A 27,628-nucleotide genomic window follows, 5' to 3' on the forward strand; every position below is an offset into this window, starting at 1 on the left:
CAGCCTCTCTTCATAAGTCATGTGCTCCAGCCCCCTAAGCATTTTTGTTGCCCTCTGCTGGACTCTCTTCAATTTTTCCACATCCTTCTTGTTGTGTGGGGCCCAAAACTGGACACAGTACTCCAGATGAGGCCTCACCAATGTCGAATAGAGGGAACGATCACGTCCCTCGATCTGCTGGTAATGCCCCTACTTATACAGCCCAAAGTGCCATTGGCCTTCTTGGCAACAAGGGCACACTGTTGACTCATATCCAGCTTCTCGTCCACTGTAAACCCTAGGTCCTTTTCTGCAGAACTGCTGCCTAGCCATTCGGTCCCTAGTCTGTAGCGGTGCATGGGATTCTTCCATCCTAAGTTCAGGACTCTTCACTTGTCCCTGTTGAACATCATCAGATTTCTTTTGGCCCAATCCTCTAATTTGTCTAGGTCCCTCTGTATCCTATCCCTACCCTCCAGCGTATCTACCACTCCTCTCAGTTTAGTGTCATCTGCATACTTGCTGAGGGTGCAGTCCACGCCATCCTCCAGATCATTAATGAAGATATTGAACAAAACAGGCCCCAGGACCGACCCTTGAGGCACTCCGCTTGATACCGGCTGCCAACTAGACTTGGAGCCATTGATCACTACGCGTTGAGCCCGACGATCTAGCCAGCTTTCTATTCACCTTATAGTCCATTCATCTAGCCCATACTTCTTTAACTTGCTGGGAAGAATACTGTGGGAGACCGTATCAAAAGCTTTGCTAAAGTAAAGGAATAACACGTCCACTGCTTTCCCCTCATCCACAGAGCCAGTTATCTCATCATAAATTATCTCATCACACAACACACAGTTAATCTGTGGAACTCACTGTCTTGGGATGTTGTGAAGGCCAAAAGCATAACTGGTTTAAAAAAAAAAGAATTAGAACAGTTCATGGAGGATAGGTCCATCAACAGCTATTAGCCAAGATGGTCAGTGCCACAACCTCATGCTCCGGATGTCCCTATATCTCTGGCAACCAGAAGCTGGGACTGGATGACAGGGAATGGATCGCTCAATAATTGCTATTCTGTTCATTCCCTCTGAAGCATGCCCAGTAGCCACTGTTGGATGACAGGATACTGGGACAGATGGATCACTGGTTTGACCCAATATGGCCATTCTTATGAAACCCAAGCAGATGACAAAAAACAGGTTATGAGAGTGGGATGCAGGGCTTACAGGAAAGCAACCGTCTTGGTCACTGGGAAGCAAGTTGAAGAAAATCTTGCTTTTTCCAATGACTTTTCATTTTGAGAGAAGGGACACTGTCAGTACTATGGATTGAGTGAATACGAACCAATTTACCACGAGATAAATTGCAGGTTCCCAGTGGTAGCTATCTGGTGCATAATTCGGAATTATCATTTGTATGCAATATTGGATTGAGGGAAAATATGCCCCTGGAACTCTTAAATACAATTGGTGGAATTCACAGATTTTAAGGCCAGAAGGGACCAATATGGTCACCGAGTTTGACCTCCTGAATAAAGCAGACCAAAGCACCTCACCCACTAATTTCTGTATTCAGGTGACAAGAGGCTGTGTAAATTACATGTTGGTAATTTGTCATGAATCCGTGTAACTTCCATTCGAAACCCTCATGTTGATTACTTTCCCTCTTACAATCTCACACTTCTGCTTTCACAGCCTGCAAATTACAGCAATGCTGCTTGATGTCTACATTGCACCACCACATATGTCACTGCTGAATTTCGCTCAATAGAATTAATTTTTGTAAAGTTTGTAGTTCTGAAAGACAATGAATAAAAAAAAAGACACCTATAATTCAATGCTACAGACTTTTGCAGACACATTTTAGAAGAGTTTAAGGAAGTTATTTTTAATTAATGTATTCAAAGGAAGTCAAAACTTTAAAAGTAAGTCACATCAGCAGAACGATTAAAATTATAATCATGTTTTGCAATGTTGACATGCCTTTTCTATTGTAGGCTACAGCTTTTAGTGCCAGCATCATTAAGAGATTTTTCAAATTACTTTTTAAATATCCTTTTCTCCTAGGATTTTCACTTACATCTAATTAGACTACTTACCCCATGCCATGCAATTCCCTGTTGCCAAAACTGCTAAATGTTTCAATAAATAGGAAGAGGGCATCAATGGAGCAAGACAGATGTGATGTTATTGGTTAACAATAGTGGTGTGAAGCAACTGCCTTAATTATAGAGCTCATTAATTCAGTGTTGAGAAAAAACTTGGCGATAATTCTGTTAAAATGCCTAATCTTTTCAAGACAGCATCCGATTGTGAAAAACTCATTTTACACCTTTAATAAAGAAAGATGGAATAATAATTTAAGTCGCAATTATGAAAACCAACATCTGCATAAAAATAAGAAACTGTAGGCTATAGAAGTTATTCACCATCAACATAATAAGGATTCCATACTTCCCTTGCTCTGTTTTACCTTTTCAAGTTTACATATCAAAGAATTTGGATCTTAATTGATTTTATTTTGTCTAATTAGTTTTAAGAATGTAAACAAACATTTTATAAGTTGCAGCAGTCTCTTGGATTTTTAGCAAAAATTTTATGTAGGAATGGGCCTCAGGCACAAAATTTGGGTCTGAAATTCCCCAGAGTTTGAAGGTGTTTGAAATTGGATCCGTCACTAACTACCTGGGGTTAGGAAGAAACTTCCCTTATTACCAGCACCTTGGCAAATAAGGATATGTAGTGGGACCAGCATTATTTAACATATTAAATGAAATTCAATATAGGTAAGTACTAGGTGATGCACAGAGAAGGAGAAATTTAAATACTCATTGATCTCTACATCCGTGGTTCCCAAACTAGGGGCACTGCTTGTTCAGGGAAAGCCCCTGGTGGGCCGGGCCGGATTGTTTACTTGCCGCGTCCGCAGGTTTGGCTGATCGCGGCTCCCACTGGCTGCGGTTCACCACTCGCTTTGCTTCCCACAGCCCCCATTGGCCGAGAATGGCGAACCATAGCCACTGGGAGCTGTGATTGGCTGAACCTGCGGACGCGGCAAGTAAACAAACCGGCCGTACCTGTCAAGGGCTTTCTCTGAGCAAGGGGCACCCCTAATTTGGAAACCACTGCTCTACATTAATTGTAATCACTCGGGAAAAACACATGGGAAACACTATAGACAGCTCTGTGCCCAACAGTGGAAAAAAACAAACAAAAGGTCAGCCTGCATTAATAAAGGGATAGAGACTAATAATAATAAATATTATAATGCTGTTAGGTAAATCTATGATATGCCCTCATCTGGAACACTTGTTCTCCTAATAAATACAGTCTATCTCTCAGAAATAAAAGGCCCACAGAAGGACAATTGAATGATTAGAGACATGAAAAGTCTTCCACATGAAGAGAGTCTTTAAAAGTTTATCTCGTTGAGAGAAGAGCTAACTAAAGGCACATATACTGCACACCTCACTAGCACAAGTATAAACAGCACTGTAGACAGTGAGGCACGGCTGAGGTGAGTAAAGACATGCCTGAACCCTACATGGTTCTCAACACGCTCAAGCAATGTCTTCCCTGTCTATACTGCTAAAAATAGCAGTATAATGTCCTGCTGCCTCCTTGCCGCCAGAGCTCTTCCTTGCTGCAGGGAAAGGAGAAGGAGAAATTTCTCCTTCTCTGGCTGGAGGGAAAGGGTCTGTCAAGGGAAGGCAGAAGAGAAAAGCTCCAGCAGCTCCCTGCTGCCTTCCCCCTGCCAGAGCCTTTCACTGAAGTGTGTAAATATATGCTGCAGTGTAGACATAGGCTGCTTTTCGCAGCAGTGTGTAGCTACACATACCCTACATGCCACTGCCAGTGGTGTGCAGTGTAAACATAGCCGCCGGGGGTAGACAGTAAAGGCATAGTAAATACTGAAGAGGAGGTCAGTCAGGCTTTTTTTTTTTTTTTAAACTCTCCCTCATTGCACAAGAACAAGGGAACATTCCAATAAAATTAAAAGATAATATACATAAAACTGATAAAAATACTCCCCCCCCACCCAAGTGGCAAAGAGCATAGCATCCCATAAAAGATTAGACGTTTACAATACATGGGCTATATCATCATCATCCTCGGTTACAATAGCCAAAATAATACTTATATACATATTTATATAATGACTATCAAACCACATTTTTCGTTAAACAAGAGATTCACTAACTTTCTCACATTATGGGGAAAATTCTCCCTTGGATTATTGTTCATTATGAGGATTTCACATCTTTTTCTAAAATAGAGACAACTGATCATATCTAATGTGACAATGTCTATGTTTCTGTATGGAAGAGTCATTCATGGATATTTTCCCCTTTCTGAGTAAGGAGGAGGGAGCACCTCTATTAATAAAGCTCATGTCTCACTTGGAGGAGCCCAGAAATCCTCAGACTGTTCAACCCTTGAATGACTGGATTTTGCTGTTCACAATCTACACCAGTAAAATCTTAGAGAGACAAAACGACAATTCAGAAGGCACCTACACATATGGGAATACATGATGTCTCCAATATACTCCTAGTCTGGGACCCTGTCTTTATCATCGATAAGATAGACATCCAGCTTGCCTTGCATATTTTTGTCTGACATTCAACTAACAAGGTAGGTGACAGAGTTCAACATGAGGTAATGGAAAACTACCAAACTTTGGAGACAATGTAGGTCATTAACTACTTCAAGGACAGGGTAGAAATGCTATTTAATCATGTTTGTGTATGTGCATGCACATGTACAGATTCACTAAGTTATTTGTGCCTTTTAAAATTAAGAGCTATATATATTAAGATGAAGAAAAAGTTATCACTTACTGATAGAACTGAGAGCAATTCTTCAATACTGCATTCAGGTTTCAACCGATCCTTGAACATCCTAACAGTTTGATGCTTCAAATAGTAGTAAGAAGCAATGCGGCCGTATGTTAGAGGTTCAACGCTACGATTATCCTGTTAGAAGGGAAGAAAATATACCATGAAATGTATAAACACACATGAAAAGCTTTTAAGATTGTAATTTAAAATAGACAGCGATGAAAATGAGATTGCAAAATGGTTCAACAGCCTCACACTAGTCCAGTTGCCGAACTGATTGGAAAAACCCAGTTTTCATCATTGATAATCTTGTGAGAGGCTCTATTTCTGAAGTCAGACATGAAATTTCAAGATCTAAGAGCAGGAATTGGGGATTCCCATTGTCTCCTTATTGCAGAAGTTTTGGGTTAATGCAGGGCAAATCTATTCAATTGTGTGATAATTAGAGCAACACAAGAACAAACAAAACTTTGCTGAAAAAAATAACAGATTGACATTAAAGATTACCTCTACTGTATTTTTACTCACTGATTCTTAAGCAAGCATAAATTATTCTTACCTCCCCGATTTCAATACAGTAGGAACATTCCAGGTCAATGAGGGATTTCTCAACAAGGTTTGAAAGGAACTTGTTCATGGTGTCATGGCTCACATCATCTAAATTATAGTAACTAGATAAATTACATAAGCACACTGTCAATATTTAACAACAAAGACATCTTCTCGAAAGACTATGAATGTAACTAGACTACCATTCTACAAACATGCACAAGCAGCATGGATGAAGCAAGAATCCACACCGGTTATGCAAATAAACATAGAATTTTTCCCCTTTTGAGTCTAAAGAGAAATCCATGTTTCTTTTTGCCGACTCTTAAATGGACTCTGGGACTACCCAAAACAGTACTAGCATCTATACATGAAAAGATAACATTTTAAGTATTAAACAGCTGAGGATAAATCAAACAATATAAAACATTTTATTCTGTAAACTGTAGTGTTTTCCAGCTTGCGTGGCTCCAAGCTTAAATAAGCAATATTATCTCAGGTAAGGCTATATTTCCTTTAACCAGCGAAGTGACGGAGAAAGAAATGTTTCGGTATTTTGGAAGTGACAATAATAAAGCTAGCTGTATTGATACATTCTGAAAACATATAGAACACCCAAGTTTTGATTTATTAAACACTAATATTTTTCAGCCTAACTTTTCACAAAACTGAAATTAATCAAAAAAGGCATTTTACATTAGGAGTATTTAGTACACACTGTAGTGTATAGTCTCCTGGTTCTTCTATTTATGTACATTTATCACACTGTACAGTAATAATATTTCTTTGCTATCTGAACTAAAGAAAGATATTTCTAAATGAGCGAGAACATTTGACTATAGCTATGCATAATAATAAAAGACTCACTGACGTTTTGGACCACTCCTGCACTCCTTATTAGCAGAACTGAAGCCAGTGGGCCAAAACCTCAGGTTCTTATTCAGACAAAATTAATATGATTTCAATGGGAATTTTGCCTGAATAAAACTGGAGTAAGGACATATGAGTTTGGCCTCATATGACCACTCAAGAAAAAAGTGAGGAATTGGCTCTACAATTGGTAAAGGAAATGAGTATATTCTTAAATTTTAGTTTCAAACCTTGAAAAATAAATTCTAAAATAAAGCAGTGCAATTAAAACACTATTTTAAAGTATAATTCAAACATTTTTAATATAGAAAAGGTCAACAATTCAAAAGCACAATTAAAAAAAAAGAGGACACTGAGCTGCTGTGAACTTATGCCTCTTAAATCTGTAAATAGTTGATTTTTTTATGTCATTCAAAAATAGCACATTGAAATGGATCCTACAGTTAAATATGAAATGCTTATACGAGATGCTCTTTCATTCACACTTTTGCTCCAGTTATATTAGAGCTCTTCCTAAAATATCCCAGCATTGCTGCCACCCATTCAGCTCCACCACTGGTAACAATGGAAAGTTCTAGAGTAGTCCAGCTGCTGCTGCTACCAGTGTTTTGAACATCTCTTCTGATAACACCTAGAATGCCAGTAGCAGACTAGAGCCCTGTTTCCACTACTGCTCTGACTATTGCTGATGCACTGGTGTTAGAATAGGTGGGAAAATTTACAAGGAAAAATAAGTCTCATTCCACACACTCTTTAGTTAATTGCTACAGGTTTTCTTTAATCTAGTATTAGCAACAGAGACTGTACAAGTTCAACTGATTTTTTAAAATATCATTTTCTGTAACACTGAATTTTTAGCAGCCTCTTTATCTGATTACATGTTTTTACTTCAAACAGCTTACCTGAGAGAAACAGCGTGTTAAATAACTACACAAGCATCTTCTAATTTCTTTTCTAGTAATCATACACAGACACAAAATAGGGGCATGATTCTCTGCTGCCTTGCATATTTAATTACTCCTGGGCAAAGTGGGTATAAAAGTGAGTGAAAAATTCTGATTTGGTAGCATATTACAACTAATTTTGCACAGTGTAAATGACTACAAGACCCTAATGTTTTCGGTATACTCATTTTACATTGTGTTCAAAGCAAGTATTCATCATATACATTTAAAGCAAGAGTGCTGCCCAAATAAAAAACAAACAAACCACCTTTAATGTGTTTAGATAAAAACTTGTGTGTCATAGGTGATAATGCATTCAGAGCAACTGACCTGTACAAAGAAAAGCTAATTTGCAAGAAAGTTATTCCTGTATTCCTTTCAGCAACACATCATTAACTTATCTCAGTGAATCTTCAGAATTTTCCAAACAACATTATATTGATAAAAATGGAAAGCAGCTTACTTATCTTTATCTTTTATTTTCATTGTCATGACTTTTTAAAAATTCCTCTTACAGATTGCACACAGCAATACTAAAATGATGTCAGTTTAGGGCCTCATCCTGCTAATGGTCATTTCTGGATGCAGAGTAGTATGTAGTGTTCGAAAGCTCAGACCAAAAACTAGAATATTTTTAGTACTGCTGTGTGCAGTCCTCTTGAAGTGACAATTTAGTAATGCTGTTATTTTAAAAATGAGATACGTAAGCTCTAAGTAGTGAATTTTTCAGGATCAGGACCTGTATTAGTAATTTAATCTTACCAAACTCTTGAAAATAGCTTTGTCACTATTGTTGTATTACATGTTCTTTGCCTAATTTACCATTCTTTACAGCTTAACAAGAAATCATGATAGGCAAATTTCTTCTTAGAACCCTACAAAACATAATATTTTTGCAGACCTTTTCAGGTGCTTTCTAAAATTGCTGATATCTACACTTTTGGCAATTTTGTAGGGAAAAATCTTCCAAGTTCCCAATGCAAATCTGACTATGAAAAGGAGAATTTTACAGTTATTTGTGATGTTGAGTGAAGTACTGTCAGCGTATATTAACTAGCATCTGTAATAGGGTAAATATAATATTAACCACACCCAAGGGAGCTTCTCAGTCATTCAGTGTACTTTTGTCCCAATAAATGGTGTAGCCATTCAACTGAAAAGACTATATTACTTTGTTTTCAATAATGATTTTATGAATGAGATTATATAGTATTTTGATAAATGCAGATCTGTTTGCATGCTAGTATGTTCAAAGTATACAAACTGTACTTTACATCAGTTCTGCTATGAAGCTATATTACCTAACTATTTAATTACAGATAAAGAATAAAAACAATGCGGTTTCATGCTCACTGCATTGAACCATCTAGTCATTATTTTCCCTTTGCTATAAACAGTCAGCCTATCTTTTTATCAGCACACCATTTCATTTATTTCACTGTGAAACCCAGTTTCACAATAATTGACTTGTCAGAAGCTCTAATTTATGAGGCTGGGCTCTGTAAGCCTTTTCCTATATTGGGCTCAACCTGCACACAAGCAGGGTTGAATATTTACAATGCTGTTAACAGGTGCTGAGTTGTTTAATGATTCTAATAGCCAGAAGCGTACTGAGAAAGCCAGCAGGATCACAATTACAGGCTGTTTGAACACAACAATTACTCGTCCCCTGAGAGGTCTGAAAGTCAAAGGCAGTTTTATACTAACACCATCTAGCACATGGACTAGACAGGCTAACTTCCATTAGTAGTCCACTGGGAAACAGCAATAACAAACCCCTTAGTAACATAAAAATGTACAAAGTACATAAAATTTAAACGATCAAAAACTGAAGGAACTAACTTTTTATTGTCCTTTAAAATAGTATATTTAACCCCCTTCCCCTCCCCGCAAACCTAGTAGAGTTTAGCAAGAATAATAAACCATGAAACATGAACTTATTTATCTAATCTAAGCAAGTGTGGAATTTCATCAGTTGAGAATGATAGAGAGATGTGTAGCAACATAAAATGTAGATGAAGTTACACAAAACATTTTGGATTTAATGTGGATAGTGGCAATTGTTTCCTGTTTAGTTTATGTAAACTTGACCTGAGATCTCTCTGGGAAATTTTTCATCAGGCTTGAAATGGTCCTGCTATAACTGTCAATGCTGTGAAGTCATTTGTTACAGCCCCATGTTTTTTGTGTTCGGGTTATACGGTAGTAATAATGACACACATAATGTAAGTGGGTTGCAAAGACAACTGAAAATATTACACAAATTATCTTGCTACTGTGAAGGTTTTCTTTTCTTTTCTTTTATTAAGCAAAATCAACTAAATTCAATACCAACCTCAACGTATGCTTCTTGAGACTTACAACTCTGAAAACACAATATCCTTTATGTACAAGCTTTAATATGGGATACACATTCAAAGTCCTCTTCATATGTTCTTTCCCTTGGCTTGTGGCCCTAGGCAGCCAGAGGAATTCATTGGAAGTGGCATCTTCTGATCACATCCCTGGCAGTGAGATGTCTGTGGTGAATCCATGTTATTGAGCACATCACTGTCAGGGGAAGCACAGTATGCAAGTCCCAGCAGTGTCTGTGGGTGTACATTGTGTTGGGGACATCCTCTTGAAGTGGCTGAGATTGAACATGTTTGATTGGGAAGGAAATTGCCCAGCCTGTTACCATAGAGCTGATGTGTTACCATTGCATGTGTAGGTTATAATCTTTATGAATGCATTTGTCTACTTATTACTGTCTCATATTTGCTTATTTGTTCTATGACTGAAAACTAATAAAAATTACTTTTGGCAGGTTATATATTTATTTTATTGTATTCCTTTATATAGCACCATGGTAGCAAGATCTCTGCTACGTCTCACTTTCTTGATTTGGATTATGTTCATCAGAGGACTCCAAGACATCAGATCCCACTTTCTTGGTGGTCAGAAAGGAATTTGCCAGTGGGTTTATTGCCTTAATTTAGATCTTAACAAGTAGTTTTGCTACAACAAGTGAGTTTTTAACTACAAACTCAGAAATATCGGGCACCTGTAAATTTGAGGCACAGCTTGCATGTTGCTTAGATTCTTACTTTTCCTGTTGTATGCCCAGATTCATAGTCTATTTGGACAAAGCATGATCCAAAAGAGCAGCTGGATGACATAATTTGGCTTCTCAATGTGCAAATTGTGGGGTCTAACAACATTCTCAGAAGAATATTTTTTTCCCGTACGGGTGGGGTGGGAAACGTTCTTGTAATGTCACAATCATCATTACAGGTTAGAGCAACCATCTCATGCGAATGGGATGCAACTTGTGCATGCTAAAGGACTGTAACTCAATTAGCTGACAATTAAATCCAAAACACAGTACTCTTTGTACATGTTTGGAATGGGATGGAATTGTAGCCGTCTGGAATTATTTATGGATACTGCATGTTTACCTTGCTGTTGGGATGTTTACTGTATGAATATATTGGTTTAGTTTAATAGCGGGCAGTAAGGAAACCCAAGCAGACATGGAAATAATGGCTCAAGATAAGCAATCCCTGAAGCAAACACTTGAGGATTGTTAAGAGACAATGCCCAAATGTTAAGGTTTGAAGATTTTACTTTCTCTGGAGCCAAACTGCAAAACTAGTTTTGGTTGGAAGGGGTAAAGTCCAGGAATGCAGCAGAAGAAAAGAATGTTGACAGTTTAAAAAGGATCTCTCCCTCTCTTAAGCAAGGGAGGAGTTGTTTGGGGTAGCCAGCCAGAAACACAGGCACCTGGTTCCGGGGCCTGAAGAACTCACCATTCACAATAGATTAGGGAAGAGAAGTAAGGTCATGCTTGTGCAAATGCCCAGCTCGCCAAGATTTATGAGCAACAGACAAGGCTGTACTGCAGAAATTCCTCATCATCTAGGTTTCTTACTAACCCTATCAACTCCATGACCCTTCACTACCCACTGAACTGAAACTAATGTTTTGTGAAACTGATATACAGTATAATTTTTATTTGGTAATGAAATGAACCAACTTCATAATCTCAAAACATGCTGTTAATCTGTCAATAAAAAGTACTACATTTACATACACAATCCAAGATAAGTATGAGTCGCATCATATTTCTGTGCTTCCCAAGGTAATTGGGAAGAAAAAATTCTTGTTATGCTACTTAAATAGTAACATAAGTGTGCTTCATATTTATGACGTAAAAACCAATATCCTGAACTAAAACTCAGAGGCCAAAAGCCCCAAGGAGATAAATAGGTGTTTATCAGCATGGTCTATTAGTCCTGGTTAGGGGTATTAATAAATTATCATGCTGCAATGTAGTCCCATCCTCTTACCCCTGGATTTTGATTAATATAAATCCCTCTATTCTGGTTGGTTACTGCCTCTAAACTTCCCCATTCATAACAAACTTTTGAGTCTTCTTCCCTTCTGTTCTTCTCATTTCACCTAACCTTCTGATACACACCTCTTTTTCCTTTGAAGAAGGCTTAGCTCCTCTTCAACTATGAAGAGCAATTCCTTTTTAAAGTAAAATGAGAAAGAAAGGTGGAAAAGTCTAGGGGCTTGTCTACTCTGGAAATTTTTGTACTACTGCAACCCTCTATAGATATAGATTCACTATATGGGTGTAAAAAAATGACTTTTGCCAGCATGGCTTAACCCCATATTGACACCAGCATAAATCATCCTGGTGAAAGTCACCTATCTTTTTGAAATACACCAATATTAGGGAGTTGCACTAGTGCAGCTACATCAGTGGAAAAATCCCAAGTGTAGACAAGCCCTAATACTACATGGTTTAGAGAAGAGATGAATAAGAGGAGCCATGAAAGAGCTGCATAAAGCAATGAATGGTATAGAGAAGGCTATTCTGGTCCTCCATTACCTTTTCTCTTAATACAAAGTAACATCCAATGAAATTAAAAGGCAACACATTTAAAAACATGGAAGGAAATGTTTAGTCACACAAATAAAAATTATCCAGTGGAACTCATGACCACAAGATATTATTGAGGGTAAGAGTTTAGCAGGATTTTAAAAATATCAGAAAGTTATGTGAATAGTAAGAAAATTCACAGTTACACTACATTTGTAAGGAAAACAAACCTTCCTATTTAAAAAAATACATGCCAATAATTAAATGGTGGTGAAGAAAATTTCTATGTATGGGTCATTTAATAATTGTCCATTATGAGATTTCTTACACCTTTCTCCAAGGAATCTGTTTTTGGCCAACGTCATAAATCACTGGACTACATGTATCATAAATGTGAGTATTATATTCCCATTGTATTTAATTTCTAGAGTTACCTGCAGCGCCAGGATTGATAGGAGTGTCAGAAATTTACGTGCCCTTGCAACTTGTGGGCAAATAGATAGGTAGCATGAAGGCATTAGTCATTGAAAGCTGAGGGTTTTGCATAATTGCTATTTGGTCATTGAGAAATAACTATGGATTGATTATGCAAATTATGCTACTTTGAATGGTTAATAATAGCCCTCAGTCTAGTAATAGAATCTGCACTTTGAAGGAGAAATAACCATAATATGCAAATTAGACGCACTTAGCCAATCAATGTGCAAGAAACTGCATATGTGAGATACAATGTAAAACTGTGTGATAATAACATCTAATTGACTGAGACAATTCCATTTTACTATAATTTATGCTATACTGTTCTTTCACTGTGGTAAATTCTCCAAGGTTGTCACAAAATGGAAAATCTTTTAAGGACAATCTTTGAATGAATCAACAATAAAATCTGTCATTACTGAACATTCAATTTACATTAAGAGAAGTGATTTAAATTCCTCACTTCAATTTGTAACTATACTGAGAGAAAGTTTATCATCATATTAATATTCCAACTGCAAAGTTGATTCTGTTTAAGTCCACATATGTATTAGGCTTCTATCCCTTTTTTTCTGATTAAGTGTATAGCATAAAATATTGGAGCTTGATTTTCAAAAATGTTTCAAATGGGTGTATTCCTTGTGAAGAAAAAATTGGACTAATGAAGTCTATCCTTTCACAAGGTTAATAGAATAGACAGAGTCCATTAATTTCACCCAAAGCCAAGGATCTCTTTTCCTTGCTGATGAGATGTGGTCTTTATCTAGGTCTCCTACCTGCCAGCTGTGATAGGCTAATCTCACATTATTATTTTTTCACAGAACAGAACTCTTGGCCAATCTCTCTGGCCACAGCCCTATAAATAAAGATTGACGTGGAAGCACCTCGTGGCATGGTACAGTACCTGCTTGCAATCAACACAAAAGCTTTAACTCAAAACACAAATTTCAAATCCCTAGAATATTTAGAAATGACTGGCTCTTACTAAAACAAACAATGGACTGGCATGTTGTGATATATTCATTTGGACTGCCCCCCTCATTTGTATGTCAAGGCCTATTCATGATCTATTTAACAAAGTGGCTACTATTCAGCATTCCCTGAACAATACCAGCTGCCAACATCCCCACCCTCCTAATCATGGGCTCAATTATGCTTTTTATCAATAAAGTTAGGAACGCATCTTACAGATAACAGGAGAGATAGATTCAACAATTCAACAGACCATGGAAAATAAAATAATTCAGCAAAAGTAAATAATGTAATATTTACATATTTTCAACGCTATAACAAACATATTACTATATCAAGTATGACAGATTATTTAAAATTTGTTGCAGAAACATTTTCTTAATATCTATTTTATGCATGCTAAAGTATTGAGATGTTAAAGTCTGATATGGTGCCCCAAAAAATTAGAAGAATGAGAAGTTCTTAGTTCATTTTTGGGGATTTATTTCAACATTTTGAATATTGTGACAAACTTTTTATTGCTATTCAGCAATGGAAAAAGAGAGGTTAAACTATATCAGATACCTGGATACTTAAAATGAAAATGTGTTTTGATCTTAATTTTTCTCTCTGAAAAGGTAAAAATCAAATTAATATGGTTTAAATAGTCATGAGTTTTCAATAAGACTAATGACGATTTATTATTGGACTTCGCAGGTGTAGTTTGATGGATTCTAAATTTGTTTACACAGCAGTAGCACATAATAGGCAATAAAATAAATGAGAATTTAAGTCTATTACATACGATCTAAGCCTGTTCATTTGGAAACATGACATCACTGTGCATTTATAGAATGCCTTTCATCCCAAAGAATCCCAAAGCACTCTACAAATCACGCATGCAGGAATTACTTCACTCATCACCATGCAAACACCTGTTGGATGAAAAGCATTAGCTGTTTCACAGTGGAGAGGAAGGCTACAAAACAGCTTAGGGCCAGAAATGAAGAAGAAGATCGCCAACTGAAACTGCAGGGGGAATTCAGATCCTCTGGACAAACTGTAAGCATCAAAACTGGAGTATAGCCAGAACATTTCTACTAGTGTGAAAAGTGACATGAGATCCTTAAAGACCACAAGTGCTTAGGACCTTGGTTTTATGTCATTCAAAAAATGAAGCTTCTCTCTGGCACAGTACTCTCCATTACTATACTGTGAATTAGCTTAGAAGGAAAAGCGTGGTTTTGAATGAATCTGGAGTCCTCCTCCTGAAGCACCTGAGTTTTCCTTAGGTGCTTCTCAAAGAAATACTGACCAGGCCTGACTAGGGCTGCTAACTTTCTAATTGCACAAAATCAAACACCCTAGCCCTGCCCTGCCACTGCTTTGAGGCCTCTCTGAATCTAGAAAGAACACTGTGTGCATAAATGCAGGTGGAGGAGGGAGGAAATAAGAGCAGGCTGTGGAGAGCTTCAACTTGCATCTGTAGTGTTCCATGTGTAGCACTATCACAAACTGATGCAGGACTCCTGTTTCATAATTGCCTTTCAGTCTAGTCTGCTGTTCCCTCATCCACATTAGTAATGCCTACCAGATTCCACTCTGAAGTGGCCCCCACCAGCTCAGTGAATCTACCCTGTTAAGACTCTGGACTATCTGCCTCACATCTCCACATCATTCTGTGTTCCCAATACAATCTGATCCTAATCTCCCACACAAAGCCATTCTGTAAGTATCCCTATCCCTTCCACTTCTGCATCCACTTGACTGTCCCCCACCCACACCACCACTATGCACAGAGAACTCCAAGTCAGATTTGGCCCTTCTCCCTCAGCACCTGTTGAGAATACTCTGCATTCCATTTATCACATGTGCTACTCTCCTGGCCAAGATTATTCAGGGATTCTGGCTCAAAGCAGCAATTTGTCCTTAAAAATTAAAGTTGAGTTATAACGTGAAATGTAAGTTTTCATATTATGTCCCATCATTAGAGAAATGCTTCAGAAGTAAGGCGTATCAGTAACTGTTGACCTCAGGTAAGGAATGTTTTGTATAATCTAGACAGTTTACACATTAGTCAAATAATAACTGTATTATATCTATATCTACCTATGTAATCTATTTTGTATCCAAGAAACCTCTCTATAAAGGAGACTTATGTTGGAGCTTGATACTGCTGGATAGAAAACTTGCCAAATTAGATCCACTAATTAAATCATTTAAACATCAAAATCCAGTATTAGAATTCATTTCTTTATAAAGTTCTCCTATGATTACTCACTACACCGAATTAGCATTTGTGAGTGCAAATCCACAACCTGGTTTATCTCAGTAACCTTAATAAGTACAAAAACAAACTCATACGAGAAAAGACTTTCTGTATTTTCCATTTTCAAAATTCACTTGCGAAGGTTGCTTAAGAAAGATTCAGGGTGAAGGCCTAGATGGAGAATATAGAACTAATAAAGAACTAAACTTGGAGGTAAGGCAACTTGTTATTTGACTATTTCTACTTTGAACATAGCAGTCCCAACTGCTTATAAGGAACTCAAATTAAAAATGCTGCCAAGTGCTATGGAGTTTGTTATGTGGTTCCACGAGTATTATGATCCCTCGTATGTCAGATGGTATTTATGAAATGGCAATAGTATAAGAACTAATCCTTTGTTCTCTACAATATTTTGGTTGGTGAACATATTATACTCAAAACAGTGTTGAAGCAAAGGTGGAGATACATGTTAGAACAACTCACAATAGATTGCATATCAGCTAGAGCAAGGAAAGATGACAATAATGGTCAATTACATCTTTCCCAATCTCCTCTAAAGAAGGTAAACATCACATAGAAACAGTGATAGCTATTCCATCAATGACTAAGAAAATCAGCTGGTGATAGATTGCCTATAGGAATCTGTGCATAACATGTCACTGAGATCACTAAAAAACAATATTAAAACACTAAAGAGAAATATATAAAGCAATTTGACCATCTGGGCTTTTAATTTAGGGACACTGAGTTAGCAATTTTGATTAGGCCCTCTTAATAATATGACTTTTTAATTGTTAATGAAACGTAAAGTCTAAGTTATCTACCAACAGATGTTTTCATATTTAGAGAAATGTTGTGAACCATTTGCATGTGCTTTTCCTTCCTAGGACTGAGTCTGTATTAGCCTGATTGTCAGACATGCCGAGTATTCTGGACTCTAATTATAAACAATGGGAACCCAGTTACATTACTTTTTCATTTTACACTCACCTAGGGTTCATGATAAGACGACGGAAGAAGTAAGTCCAGGTGATGTAATCCATCGCATCCTGCTTGGAAGTAATAGTTCCAGCAGCAATTTCAGCATTCAAGTGATCAGAGAGCACTTCCAACAAACTAAAAGACATAATGGAAAAAGTTAACTTTACAAAAATTCTATTTTGTGGAGTTGTACATAACCAACACACACAGCCCTTATCTATAAAAAGCAAAAATACCTTTTTAAAAAGAGTTTAACATTTTTAATCTAAAAATATTTTTTTCCCATGGGGTGGGTGGGAAATGTTCTTGTAATGTCACAATCATCATTACAGGTTAGAGCAACCATCTCATGTGAATGGGATGCAACTTGTTCATGCTTAAGGGTTGTAACTCAATTAGTTGACAATTAAATCCAAAACACAGTACTCTTTGGACATGTTTGGAATGGGATGGAATTGTAGCCATCTGGAATAATTTAGGGATACTGCATGTTTACCTTGTTGTTGGGATGTTTACTGTATGAATATATTGGTTTAGTTTAATAGTGGGCAGTAAGAAAACCCAAGCATGCATGGAAATAATGGCTCAAGATAAGCAATCCCTGAAGCAAACACTTGAGGATTGTTAAGAGACAATGCCCAAATTTTATGGTTTGAAGATTTTACTTTCTCTGGAGCCAAACTGCAAAACTAGTTTTGGCTGGAAGGGGTAAAGCCCAGGAATGCAGCAGAAGAAAAGAATGTTGACAGTTTAAAAAGGATCTCTCTCTCTCTTAAGCGAGGGAGGAGTTGTTTGGGGTAGCCAGCCAGAAACACAGGCACCTGGTTCCGGGGTCTGAAGAAGTTAGGCCTGCCTAGATTACCATCGGGGGATAATAAACCTCTAGGTGAGATAGATGTTTGTAATCTGTTTATTGCTTTAAAATTCTTTTCCTCTAAATATTTTGTTCCTACTCTTAAAATAAACAATACTTTGGTTTTATAAAGGCTGTTTTGTAACTGTACATCACTGACTATAGACTCCCAAAAGAAGAACCACAGATGTCTGAACTCAGTTGGACCTGCTGGATAAACATGGTTGAAACACTGGGTATGTTTACACTGCACACTAAGCCCGAGCTCTCACTCCGGTTGAGCCCAAGTCCCCCTTCTGTACACACACAAAGATCAGTCTGAATTAGGTCAGCAGGAACTCAGGACCAGATCCTAGAACTCTGCTAAGGAGATGGATCAGAGCCAGAGTCCTGCTGCCACTTGGGCTTAAGCCCTGTTATTTTGCATGTGGATGCAAGTCAAGCTGCAGCCCCAAGTCAGAAGGTCTGCATAGTGCTATATGGACATGTTAGCACAACTGTGAAACCCAGGTCCAGGCAACTGTAAATTCAAGTGTACAGTGCCGTACGGATACTCAATCATGGGCTTGGGAACACCAAGTCCACACTCTGGAATTCAACAGACCCAGGTTTACAATGCAGCGTAGACTCCTATGGAGTATTGAAGGAAAAGGCCCGATCTAAGATAGGGAAAGCTGGCTTGCAATTCCACCTTGGGAGAGGTAAAGACATGAGGCCTGACACCTGAGGAGGAGTGCTCAGAGAGACCAGACAGGGGACAGAAGTGCAGCTATTCCTGTAATCGTGACATGGAAATATCAATTTATTTTTAAAATGTTTATTGAAAATGAAACAGTAAATGCAACCAAAAGGGAACAACATATAAGGTTAATAAATCTGGTTTTTGGTATAGAGAAGGAGGGAAGGAGTTCCAAAGCTAAGGAAGCTTCAGGAAAAAAACAATACCATGCCAATGGCAACCTCTCTTTTAAACCAGAGAGCCTCCTACTCAAAAGCCTTTGATGATCATAACCAGTGACCAAGATGTGTCTCAACTAATCAGAGATTTATAAGATTAAGGTCAACATCTAAGTCTCTGTCTGGAAATTTATCAGCATATTATCTGTTTATATTAAATAGCATCACAAAGAACATTTATAATATTTCAATGAAAAAATTAGGATCATCATTTGTGTATTTGATTAAGAGAATGTTTCTATTTTTAGAGATACTACTTAGGAATCACACAGAAAGGCTTCCTCATTTATTGCCAAAATCATATGGTCTCGGTAAGAAATTTGCATTTTAATACCCTGTTTTTTGTCTAGAATTACATCATACTGAAGATTTTCTTCCATTTCTTTTTGTTTCTACTGATATACTTTTCTATGCATTTTTTCTAGGGTACCAAACACTGAGCATAAGTATTTGAAACAAAGCACATCTTAGGGTAATATTTGATTGATTAAAGGTTTATAAACCCTAGCTGTTCCTTAAGAAAAAAGGGTACATGATTGTCTATGATAGAGGGGATTATCATAGCTACCATTATATTTACTTACATTGAATTGAATAACAAATGATAGATCATGGATTAACTAGTGAGTTTTGGAGAGAATCCGAAATATTGCTGTGTTTTCCTATTTTTCAAAAATCTTGCAGCTCCCACTTTGAAATAAGTATTAGCAATTGTTTACAAGATACCTTTCCCTTTGACCTTGATGTCTCTATCTTTTAACAGGTCTAGAATGGTAAGAAAATGCCATGGTAAAAGTATTAAGCTTTATCTGATTTTTTTTCTTCCTACTAAACACTTTTGTGACCATATTTTCCATTGGAGTTGTCGAGAGCATAAATTATTATTCTATATTCTCTTTCAAACAGCCTCTCCCTCATCTGAGAAAGCACCCAGAAGCAGAGTAACGTTGATCGAGGGATGCACTAAACACTTTGAAGGATTACTGTCTTTAGAGGTCCCAACATTTTGATGCATCTATGTCTCATTTCACTTTCATCTACTTCACATTTGCTGTATGCACTTTTATCTGTTTTTTTTCCCTGTCAAACTTCACCTTGATTCTACTGGAAAAGGTTCATAAAGAAACTTTTTGTAGAAGTCTTTCTTAATATCATGGACTAAAATAACAGCTTTGCCTTGGTCATCAAACTGTGGTCTACCAGCACGTCCCATCATCTGAAGTACATCTACAAAACAGATAATAAATGCATTTATTTCAATATAATTTACAGTATAGGATATATTGTTTCTCTATAATCTCATTTACCCACCCTTGTTTGTTACTCCAACTGGCTAAATCTTGTTTAAATCATATTGAAAATTCTTTGTGGCAGGGACTATGTTCCTAAGTGTTAGCACTGCACCAACCACAATGGGGCCTCAAATACAAATAATAATTACACATGAAAATCTATGGTAAAGAATGTTATTTGGGTTGCAAAGACAAGCACTTCAAAGTTAGAAAATGCAAATTTACGGTGCCTGTGCAATAGTAATTTGGCCTGCTTGTGTATCCAACCTGTGCATTGACTGAGGTAGGGGTCCTGGGGGAAAAATATGCGTTTATGTAATTAAAGACCATAATGAATTTGCACAAGAGGGCTCAATTAAGGACTCACAGGCATCCATAGATTTAGCAGCTCCTAATTTTCCAGTGTTTGACTTTGCAAATGATCCCACAGTATTCTTGCCAGCAAGTTAAAAATGTATGGGCTGGATGAATGGACTATAAGATGGATAGAAACCTGGCTACATTGTTGGGCTCAACGCGCAGTGATCAATGGCACCATGTTTAGCTGGCAGCTGGTATCAAGCGGAGTGCCCAAGGGTCGGTCCTGGGGCCAGTTTTGTTCAATATCTTCATTAATGATCTGGAGGATGGCATGGATTGCACCCTCAGCAAGTTTGCAGAGGACACCAAACTGGGAGGAGTGGTATATATGCTGTAGGATAGGGATAGGATACAGAGGGACCTAGACAAATTAGAGGACTGGGCCAAAAGAAATCTGAGGAGGTTCAACAAGCACAAGTGCAGAGTCCTGCATTTAGGATGGAAGAATCCCATGCACCGCTGCAGACTAGGGACCGAGCGGGTAGGCAGCAGTTCTGCAGAAAAGGACCTAGGGTTTACAGTGGACGAGAAGTTGGATACGAGTCAACAGTGTGCCCTTGTTGCCAAGATGGCTAATGGCATTTTGGACTGTATAAGTAGGGGCATTGCCAGCAGATCGAGGGACGTGATCGTTCCCCTCTATTCGACATTGGTGAGGCCTCATCTGGAGTACTGTGTCCAGTTTTGGGTCCCACGTGACAAGAAGGATGTGGAAAAATTGGAAAGAGTCCAGTGGAGGGCAACAAAAATGATTAGGGGGTTGGAGCACATGACTTATGAGGAGAGGCTCAGGGAACTGGGATTAATTGGTCTGCAGAAGAGAAGAATGAGGGGGGGATTTGATAGCTGCTTTGCTTTCAACTACCTGAAGGGGGGTTCCAGAGAGGATGGATCTAGAATGTTCTCAGTGGTACCAGATGACAGAACAAGGAGTAATAGTCTCAAGTTGCAGTGGAGGAGGTTTAGATTGGGTATTAGGAAAAACTTTTTCACTAGGAGGATGGTGAAGCACTGGAATGGGTTACCTAGGGAGGTGGTGGATTCTCCTTCCTTAGAGGTTTTTAAGGTCAGGCTTGACAAAGCCCTGGCTGGGAGGATTTAGTTATGGGATTGACCCTACTTTGAGCAGGGGGTTGGACTAGATGACCTCCTGAGGTCCCTTCCAACCCTGATATTCTATGAAATCGATGTTAACATTTTTTAATGTAATTTCCCAGAGTTGTGGGAACAACTACAGACTTCTATCATTTGAGCTTCAGAACTAGCTACATTAGCATGCCAGAATAGGGGAATGGTGCCACATACTGGTCTAAAGGGTGCTCAGAGGAGCCTCCCACACATAGTGAAGAAGGATGGTCAGTGGCTAGGGTGCTAGCCTGGGCCTTGGGACATAGAATCATAGAATCATAGAATATCAGGGTTGGAAGGGACCCCAGAAGGTCATCTAGTCCAACCCCCTGCTCAAAGCAGGACCAAGTCCCAGTTAAATCATCCTAGCCAGGGCTTTGTCAAGCCTGACCTTAAAAACCTCTAAGGAAGGAGATTCTACCACCTCCCTAGGTAACGCATTCCAGTGTTTCACCACCCTCTTAGTGAAAAAGTTTTTCCTAATATCCAATCTAAACCTCCCCCATTGCAACTTGAGACCATTACTCCTCGTTCTGTCATCTGCTACCATTGAGAACAGTCTAGAGCCATCCTCTTTGAAACCCCCTTTCAGGTAGTTGAAAGCAGCTATCAAATCCCCCCTCATTCTTCTCTTCTGCAGACTAAACAATCCCAGCTCCCTCAGCCTCTCCTCATAAGTCATGTGCTCTAGACCCCTAATCATTTTTGTTGCCCTTCGCTGTACTCTTTCCAATTTATCCACATCCTTCGTGTAGTGTGGGGCCCAAAACTGGACACAGTACTCCAGATGAGGCCTCACCAGTGTCGAATAGAGGGGAACGATCACGTCCCTCGATCTGCTCGCTATGCCCCTACTTATACATCCCAAAATGCCATTGGCCTTCTTGGCAACAAGGGCACACTGCTGACTCATATCCAGCTTCTCGTCCACTGTCACCCCTAGGTCCTTTTCCGCAGAACTGCTGCCGAGCCATTCGGTCCCTAGTCTGTAGCGGTGCATTGGATTCTTCCATCCTAAGTGGACATCTAGGTTTAATTCCCTGCTCTGCTGCAGACTCTCTCTGATACCTGGGCCAAGTCACTTAGCTTCTCTGTGCCTCAGTTACCCATCTGTAAGACAGAGATAAAAGCACTTCACAACCTCACAGGGGTGTTGTGACAGATTTATGTTACCAATCTGCCTGGGGCGTCGGGTGATTTGGTTGAGGCTGCAGGATTTTTAGGGAGGAGATGATGGAGCACACCATGTAACTGAGTTTTAAAGCTTTATTGATAAAATAATAAAACAACAGAATGCTGGGTGGCGGAAGAGTGCTGGGCGGGTGGAAGGGTGTCAGTTAGAGGAAGGAAAAAAGCGTTAGTGGCCCAAATCCTAACCCACTTTCATACTCACACCCGCACTATCCAAGGCTGGTCAAGCCTGGGTGTAACATAATAAGAAGAGGGGGAGGGGTGGACAGGAGCTTTTGTCCTGTGCACACAGGATGTTTAGGGTCCGCTGTTGATTTACAACTTGTTGTGGTTCTCGGGAGGGTTTTTAAGTTCTGGGTTCTCTCAGGGGTGTTCTTGTTTGGTGGCTTCTGTTTTTGGTGCTCTTTGTACCAGTCCAAAACCGGCTCATTGTGGCCTCCTCGGCTTTCCCAAAACACACCAGCTCCAGAGACTTTGTTTTCCCTCCCATTGGCCTTTGTCGTTTTATTTATTTTTACTGTAATTTTTACAGTCCTGCTCCGCTTAGTTCTACTCTTTTTACGGCTGGCGGGGGGGTTGGGTAAGATGTGAATGTAGCTGCTGACTTCTTGTCAAGTCCATGACCTTGGACCGGGGCCAGCGTCTTATCTTCAGATGGCGCTAGCTGAGGTGTCGAGTTAACCTGTTCTTTGCTTTCTTTCCCTCCCTCTTCGGCCTTTTACAACCTGCAAAGGAACTTTTCACCCACACTCACACCTTTAACCCTTCCCAGAATACTTTGCAATGCCTACAACAGCGTTAGCAACATACAGGGCTGATTTGCCTTTCCAGGGAACCCCCTGAGGTGGGGCCATAGGGGTGTGACAGTGTTGTATGGATAAACACATTAAAGATTGTGAAGCTCTATGATAATATGATAACGTATAGAGTCAGATAAGTACTTGGGTAGAGCTGTGTCTTCCCTGCCAGGAGGTGGTAGCTCCTGCCTCTTGTGGGGTCCCAACAGAATAGATGGGGTGCTGGGGCAAAATCCTAGGCATGGTGGGGGACATTATGGAAGAGAGTCTGATTTTGTTCTCTCTGTTGCTTCCCCCATCTCCCCAGGAGTGGAGGGTGCTCTTGCTCCACGTCCAAAGGTGTGTGTGTGGGGGGGGCACTGTGACAGTGGATCCCTGGGTCTTACAGGGGAGCCCAGTTCAATGCTCACTCTCTCTGTGTCCTCATCCTGGAAGTTGGAGGAATATCTGACCCCATGCCGGGAAATAGAACACTGGGGGCATATGCTAGGTTGGGGCTAGGTAGTGAGAGAAGGGACATTGTGATTTTTAACACTTTAGAACTCAGCTAGATCTGAATGATGACAGGTTTCAGAGTAGCAGCCGTGTTAGTCTGTATTCGCAAAAAGAGAAGTGAGCTGTAGCTCACGAAAGCTTATGCTCTAATAAATTTGTTAGTCTCTAAGGTGCCACAATTACTCCTTTTCTTTTTTCTAGATCTGAATGGAATTTCACAAGAGAAGAAAAGGCATCTTCTATCATCTGAGGCGTTTCTCCCTGTGGACTATCAAAGAACTGAAAACAATAGGGATGTTGCTGTTTCTTAAAGAAAAGGTCACAAGAATCCTTCATACTGGAAAGTATTAGACAACCTAACTATAGGGGTCACAACTAGCTCCCCCTATGATAAGAATTCAAGCAGGTAAAGTAACATTCAAATGAAAAGACTCAAATCCGTCCTTAAAATCCACTTCTATTGCGATGTCTATAAAACACATTGATGGATACAGGTTGGGCTGGTGACCAGTTGTGACTGCTACGAGCACTAAGGTTACCAAATTATACAAACACACCTGTCTTTATTGTTACCTTGTCCCCTACCCCATCCCATTCTGTATGTTTGTTTATCCATTTGTTTGCGTCTCTGTACTAGCTAAGATTGTGAGTTCTCAAGAGCAAGCACTGATTTTATTTTATTGAGTTGTATTACATCACATCCAATAGAGCCCTGAGCTTTGTTTGGGGCCTCTAGCTTTTATCTCAATATGAGTAATATAAATGAAACCAGAAAATAATTTTGAAACATGAATTACTGTTTACCTTTTTTATATTTTCTGTTCTGTAGTCTTTATGAGCTATATAAACAACAACAACAATCTTTATGCAGTTTGTTCATTGTTAAATTAAGACTGATGTTCAACTATAAAAATAAATGGATCCCCAAATGGTATTTATGAATAGATGCCTACAAGGGAGAATGATGAAATATTTCCTGCTATTTGATAGTGCATTAAAATAGTGTACGATAATGCACATGAAATTTACCAAAAGGCGTCAGGAAATGATTTTTGCCAATATCCACTGGAGAGCTAGCCAAACCCAACATTTTCTTTACTGACTATACACTGCCTGGACTGTTCTTAACTACTGGATTAAACTATTGAAATGTCAAAAGCAATCCAACTGGCTGAGTGAACGTCTTGTATCAGAGATTGCCCACCTCAAAACCTCTGATTTGTACTCTTTCCAACCATGCTTAAATTCAGATGTGAATTTAGGCACTGCTATTATTTTCAAACTATGGGCCTATGAGTAAGTAAAACTGAGGGACCTCATTCTGAATTGTACACTAGGCAACAAATTAAGTCCTAGAACAGGCAGGTAACTTTAATGGAGATGAATCAGTTTATACCACATCTGAATTTGTGCCATGCTCCTATGAGATTTTAAACAGAAGTTAAACAGGCAATCCTAAGGGCAGAACTGAAAGTGAGACGGGGGTTGGTCTACATTACAAAGTTTTGCTGGCGTAACTATAGCAGCTGGCTAGGAGTGTGGACTCAGCTGACATAGCTGCTGGTGTAGATGCAACTATGCAGACATAAGAGTGCTTTTGTCAGCATAACTAATGTCACTGATGGACGTGGTGTTGCTATGCTGGTAGAAAAAACCTCCTTCTGATAGAATATGCTCCATCTCTTTAGGGGGCTCTGCTGGCAAAGCTATGCCAGCAAAGGCTCTGTGGATATGTCTACAATGAAAAGAAAAAACCCACTGCGCCAAGTCTCAAAGCAAAGAACAATCAACTTGGGCTCACAGGGCTAAAAATAGTAGTGCAGACGTTGAGGCTTGGGTGGGAGCCCATGCTCTGAAACCCAGCAAGGGAGGAGGTTCTTAGACTCCAGGCTCCAATCCGATCCCAAACATCTACACTGTTATTTTTAGCCCTGCAGCCCAAGTCCCGTGAGCCCGAGTCAATTAACCTGGGCTCTGAGACTTGGTGATGCAGGCTCTTCTTTGCAGTGTAGACAAACCCTCTATTGCAGACAAGACCAGGGACATATGATAATTTGTGTTAAGTGCAAAAAGAACACACTGCTCATCAAACTGCTCATCAATCCCTTTTCCCCACAACTCTCAAATATCCTGAACACTATTTTACAGAAAGTTAAAACAGCAACAAAAAATACCTTTTCAAACCAGACCATGTGAAAGCATTATTAGATCTTTTTAAAACTAGCCTTTTCCCATACCATAATTTTCTGTGAAATTACAGACAGGAAAATTAAATCTACAAAAAAAGGGGGAAAATGCTACTGGTACAGAATGTGGCATTTCCCTTGAAAGCTCATTCAAGAATCAAAATACCCAAAGCCTATTCGAGAATCCACTCACAATAAACTTAAGTGTGCAGCTATACTGTGAAAGGCAAGTCTATAAAAAAAAGCATAATGGGGCTCTGTGTTTATTGTGTCTCACTGATTCCATAATGATTTTGTTCAATTTATTTATTTACTGTAAAAAAAAAGGGTTTTCTAACTTCCAGTCCTTCAGACTCAGCTAGGGAGCTGAAAGACAAATTGGGTTCTTTCTTGCTCATTCTTCACAACTAGTATTAAAGAGAGGTATCACTATTCTTACAGCTGAGGAGGGTTAGATATGTCCTTATCCGGAGACTGTTAGTACTTTTGTTAGAGCAGCCAAAGAATGATACAAAGGACTCTCAAAAATGTTAAGCATGCTGCTATAGCTATACTCCCAGGTCATGCCAGAACTCAGAAGCAAGAGACTTGGCCTGGAAATTGATCCAAAGTTTCCTGCATAAGAGTGTAGAGCATTAACACTAAATTAAGCTCTACAATGGACTAGTTGGATGGGCATCCTCTATAATGTATTGAGTTCCAACTGTCTTCTATCAAAGGGGACACTGCTTGATTAAAAGAACTCAATCTCTACCTATTTCAGAGTAGCAGCCGTGTTAGTCTGTATTCGCAAAAAGAAAAGGAGTACTTGTGGCACCTTAGAGACTAACAAATTTATTAGAGCATAAGCTTTCGTGAGCTACAGCTCACTTCATCGGATGCATTTGGTGGAAAAAACAGAGGAGAGATTTATATACACACACACAGAGAACATGAAACAATGGGTTTATCATACACACTGTAAGGAGAGTGATCACTTAAGATAAGCCATCACCAACAGCAGGGGGGGGAAGGAGGAAAACCTTTCATGGTGACAAGCAGGTAGGCTAATTCCAGCAGTTAACAAGAATATCAGAGGAACAGTGGGGGGTGGGGTGGGAGGGAGAAATACCATGGGGAAATAGTTTTACTTTGTGTAATGACTCATCCATTCCCAGTCTCTATTCAAGCCTAAGTTAATTGTATCCAGTTTGCAAATTAATTCCAATTCAGCAGTCTCTCGTTGGAGTCTGTTTTTGAAGCTTTTTTGTTGAAGTATAGCCACTCTTAGGTCTGTGATCGAGTGACCAGAGAGATTGAAGTGTTCTCCAACTGGTTTTTGAATGTTATAATTCTTGACGTCTGATTTGTGTCCATTCATTCTTTTACGTAGAGACTGTCCAGTTTGGCCAATGTACATGGCAGAGGGGCATTGCTGGCACATGATGGCATATATCACATTGGTAGATGCGCAGGTGAAGGAGCCTCTGATAGTGTGGCTGATGTGATTAGGCCCTATGATGGTGTTCCCTGAATAGATATGTGGACACAGTTGGCAATGGGCTTTGTTGCAAGGTTCCTGGGTTAGTGGTTCTGTTGTGTGGTGTGTGGTTGCTGGTGAGTATTTGCTTCAGATTGGGGGGCTGTCTGTAAGCAA

At 39.1% G+C, this 27,628-nt stretch overlaps 1 protein-coding gene across 2 annotated transcripts in view; it reads right to left on the reverse strand.

The window, feature by feature from the left end:
• ASCC3 (activating signal cointegrator 1 complex subunit 3) overlaps positions 1-27,628 on the reverse strand; it is a 472,978-nt gene that overhangs the window by 67,394 nt on the left and 377,956 nt on the right. For both annotated transcript variants that reach the window (XM_038393749.2, XM_043510710.1), the window contains 4 exons: positions 19,638-19,770; positions 16,743-16,868; positions 5,382-5,493; positions 4,823-4,957 (listed from right to left, as the gene is read on the reverse strand). In XM_038393749.2, coding sequence (XP_038249677.2) covers positions 4,823-4,957; positions 5,382-5,493; positions 16,743-16,868; positions 19,638-19,770 — 506 coding nt within the window. The remainder of the gene's footprint in view (positions 1-4,822; positions 4,958-5,381; positions 5,494-16,742; positions 16,869-19,637; positions 19,771-27,628) is intronic.

Source organism: Dermochelys coriacea, chromosome 3 (assembly GCF_009764565.3).
Source record: "Dermochelys coriacea isolate rDerCor1 chromosome 3, rDerCor1.pri.v4, whole genome shotgun sequence".
NCBI lineage: Eukaryota > Metazoa > Chordata > Testudines > Dermochelyidae > Dermochelys > Dermochelys coriacea.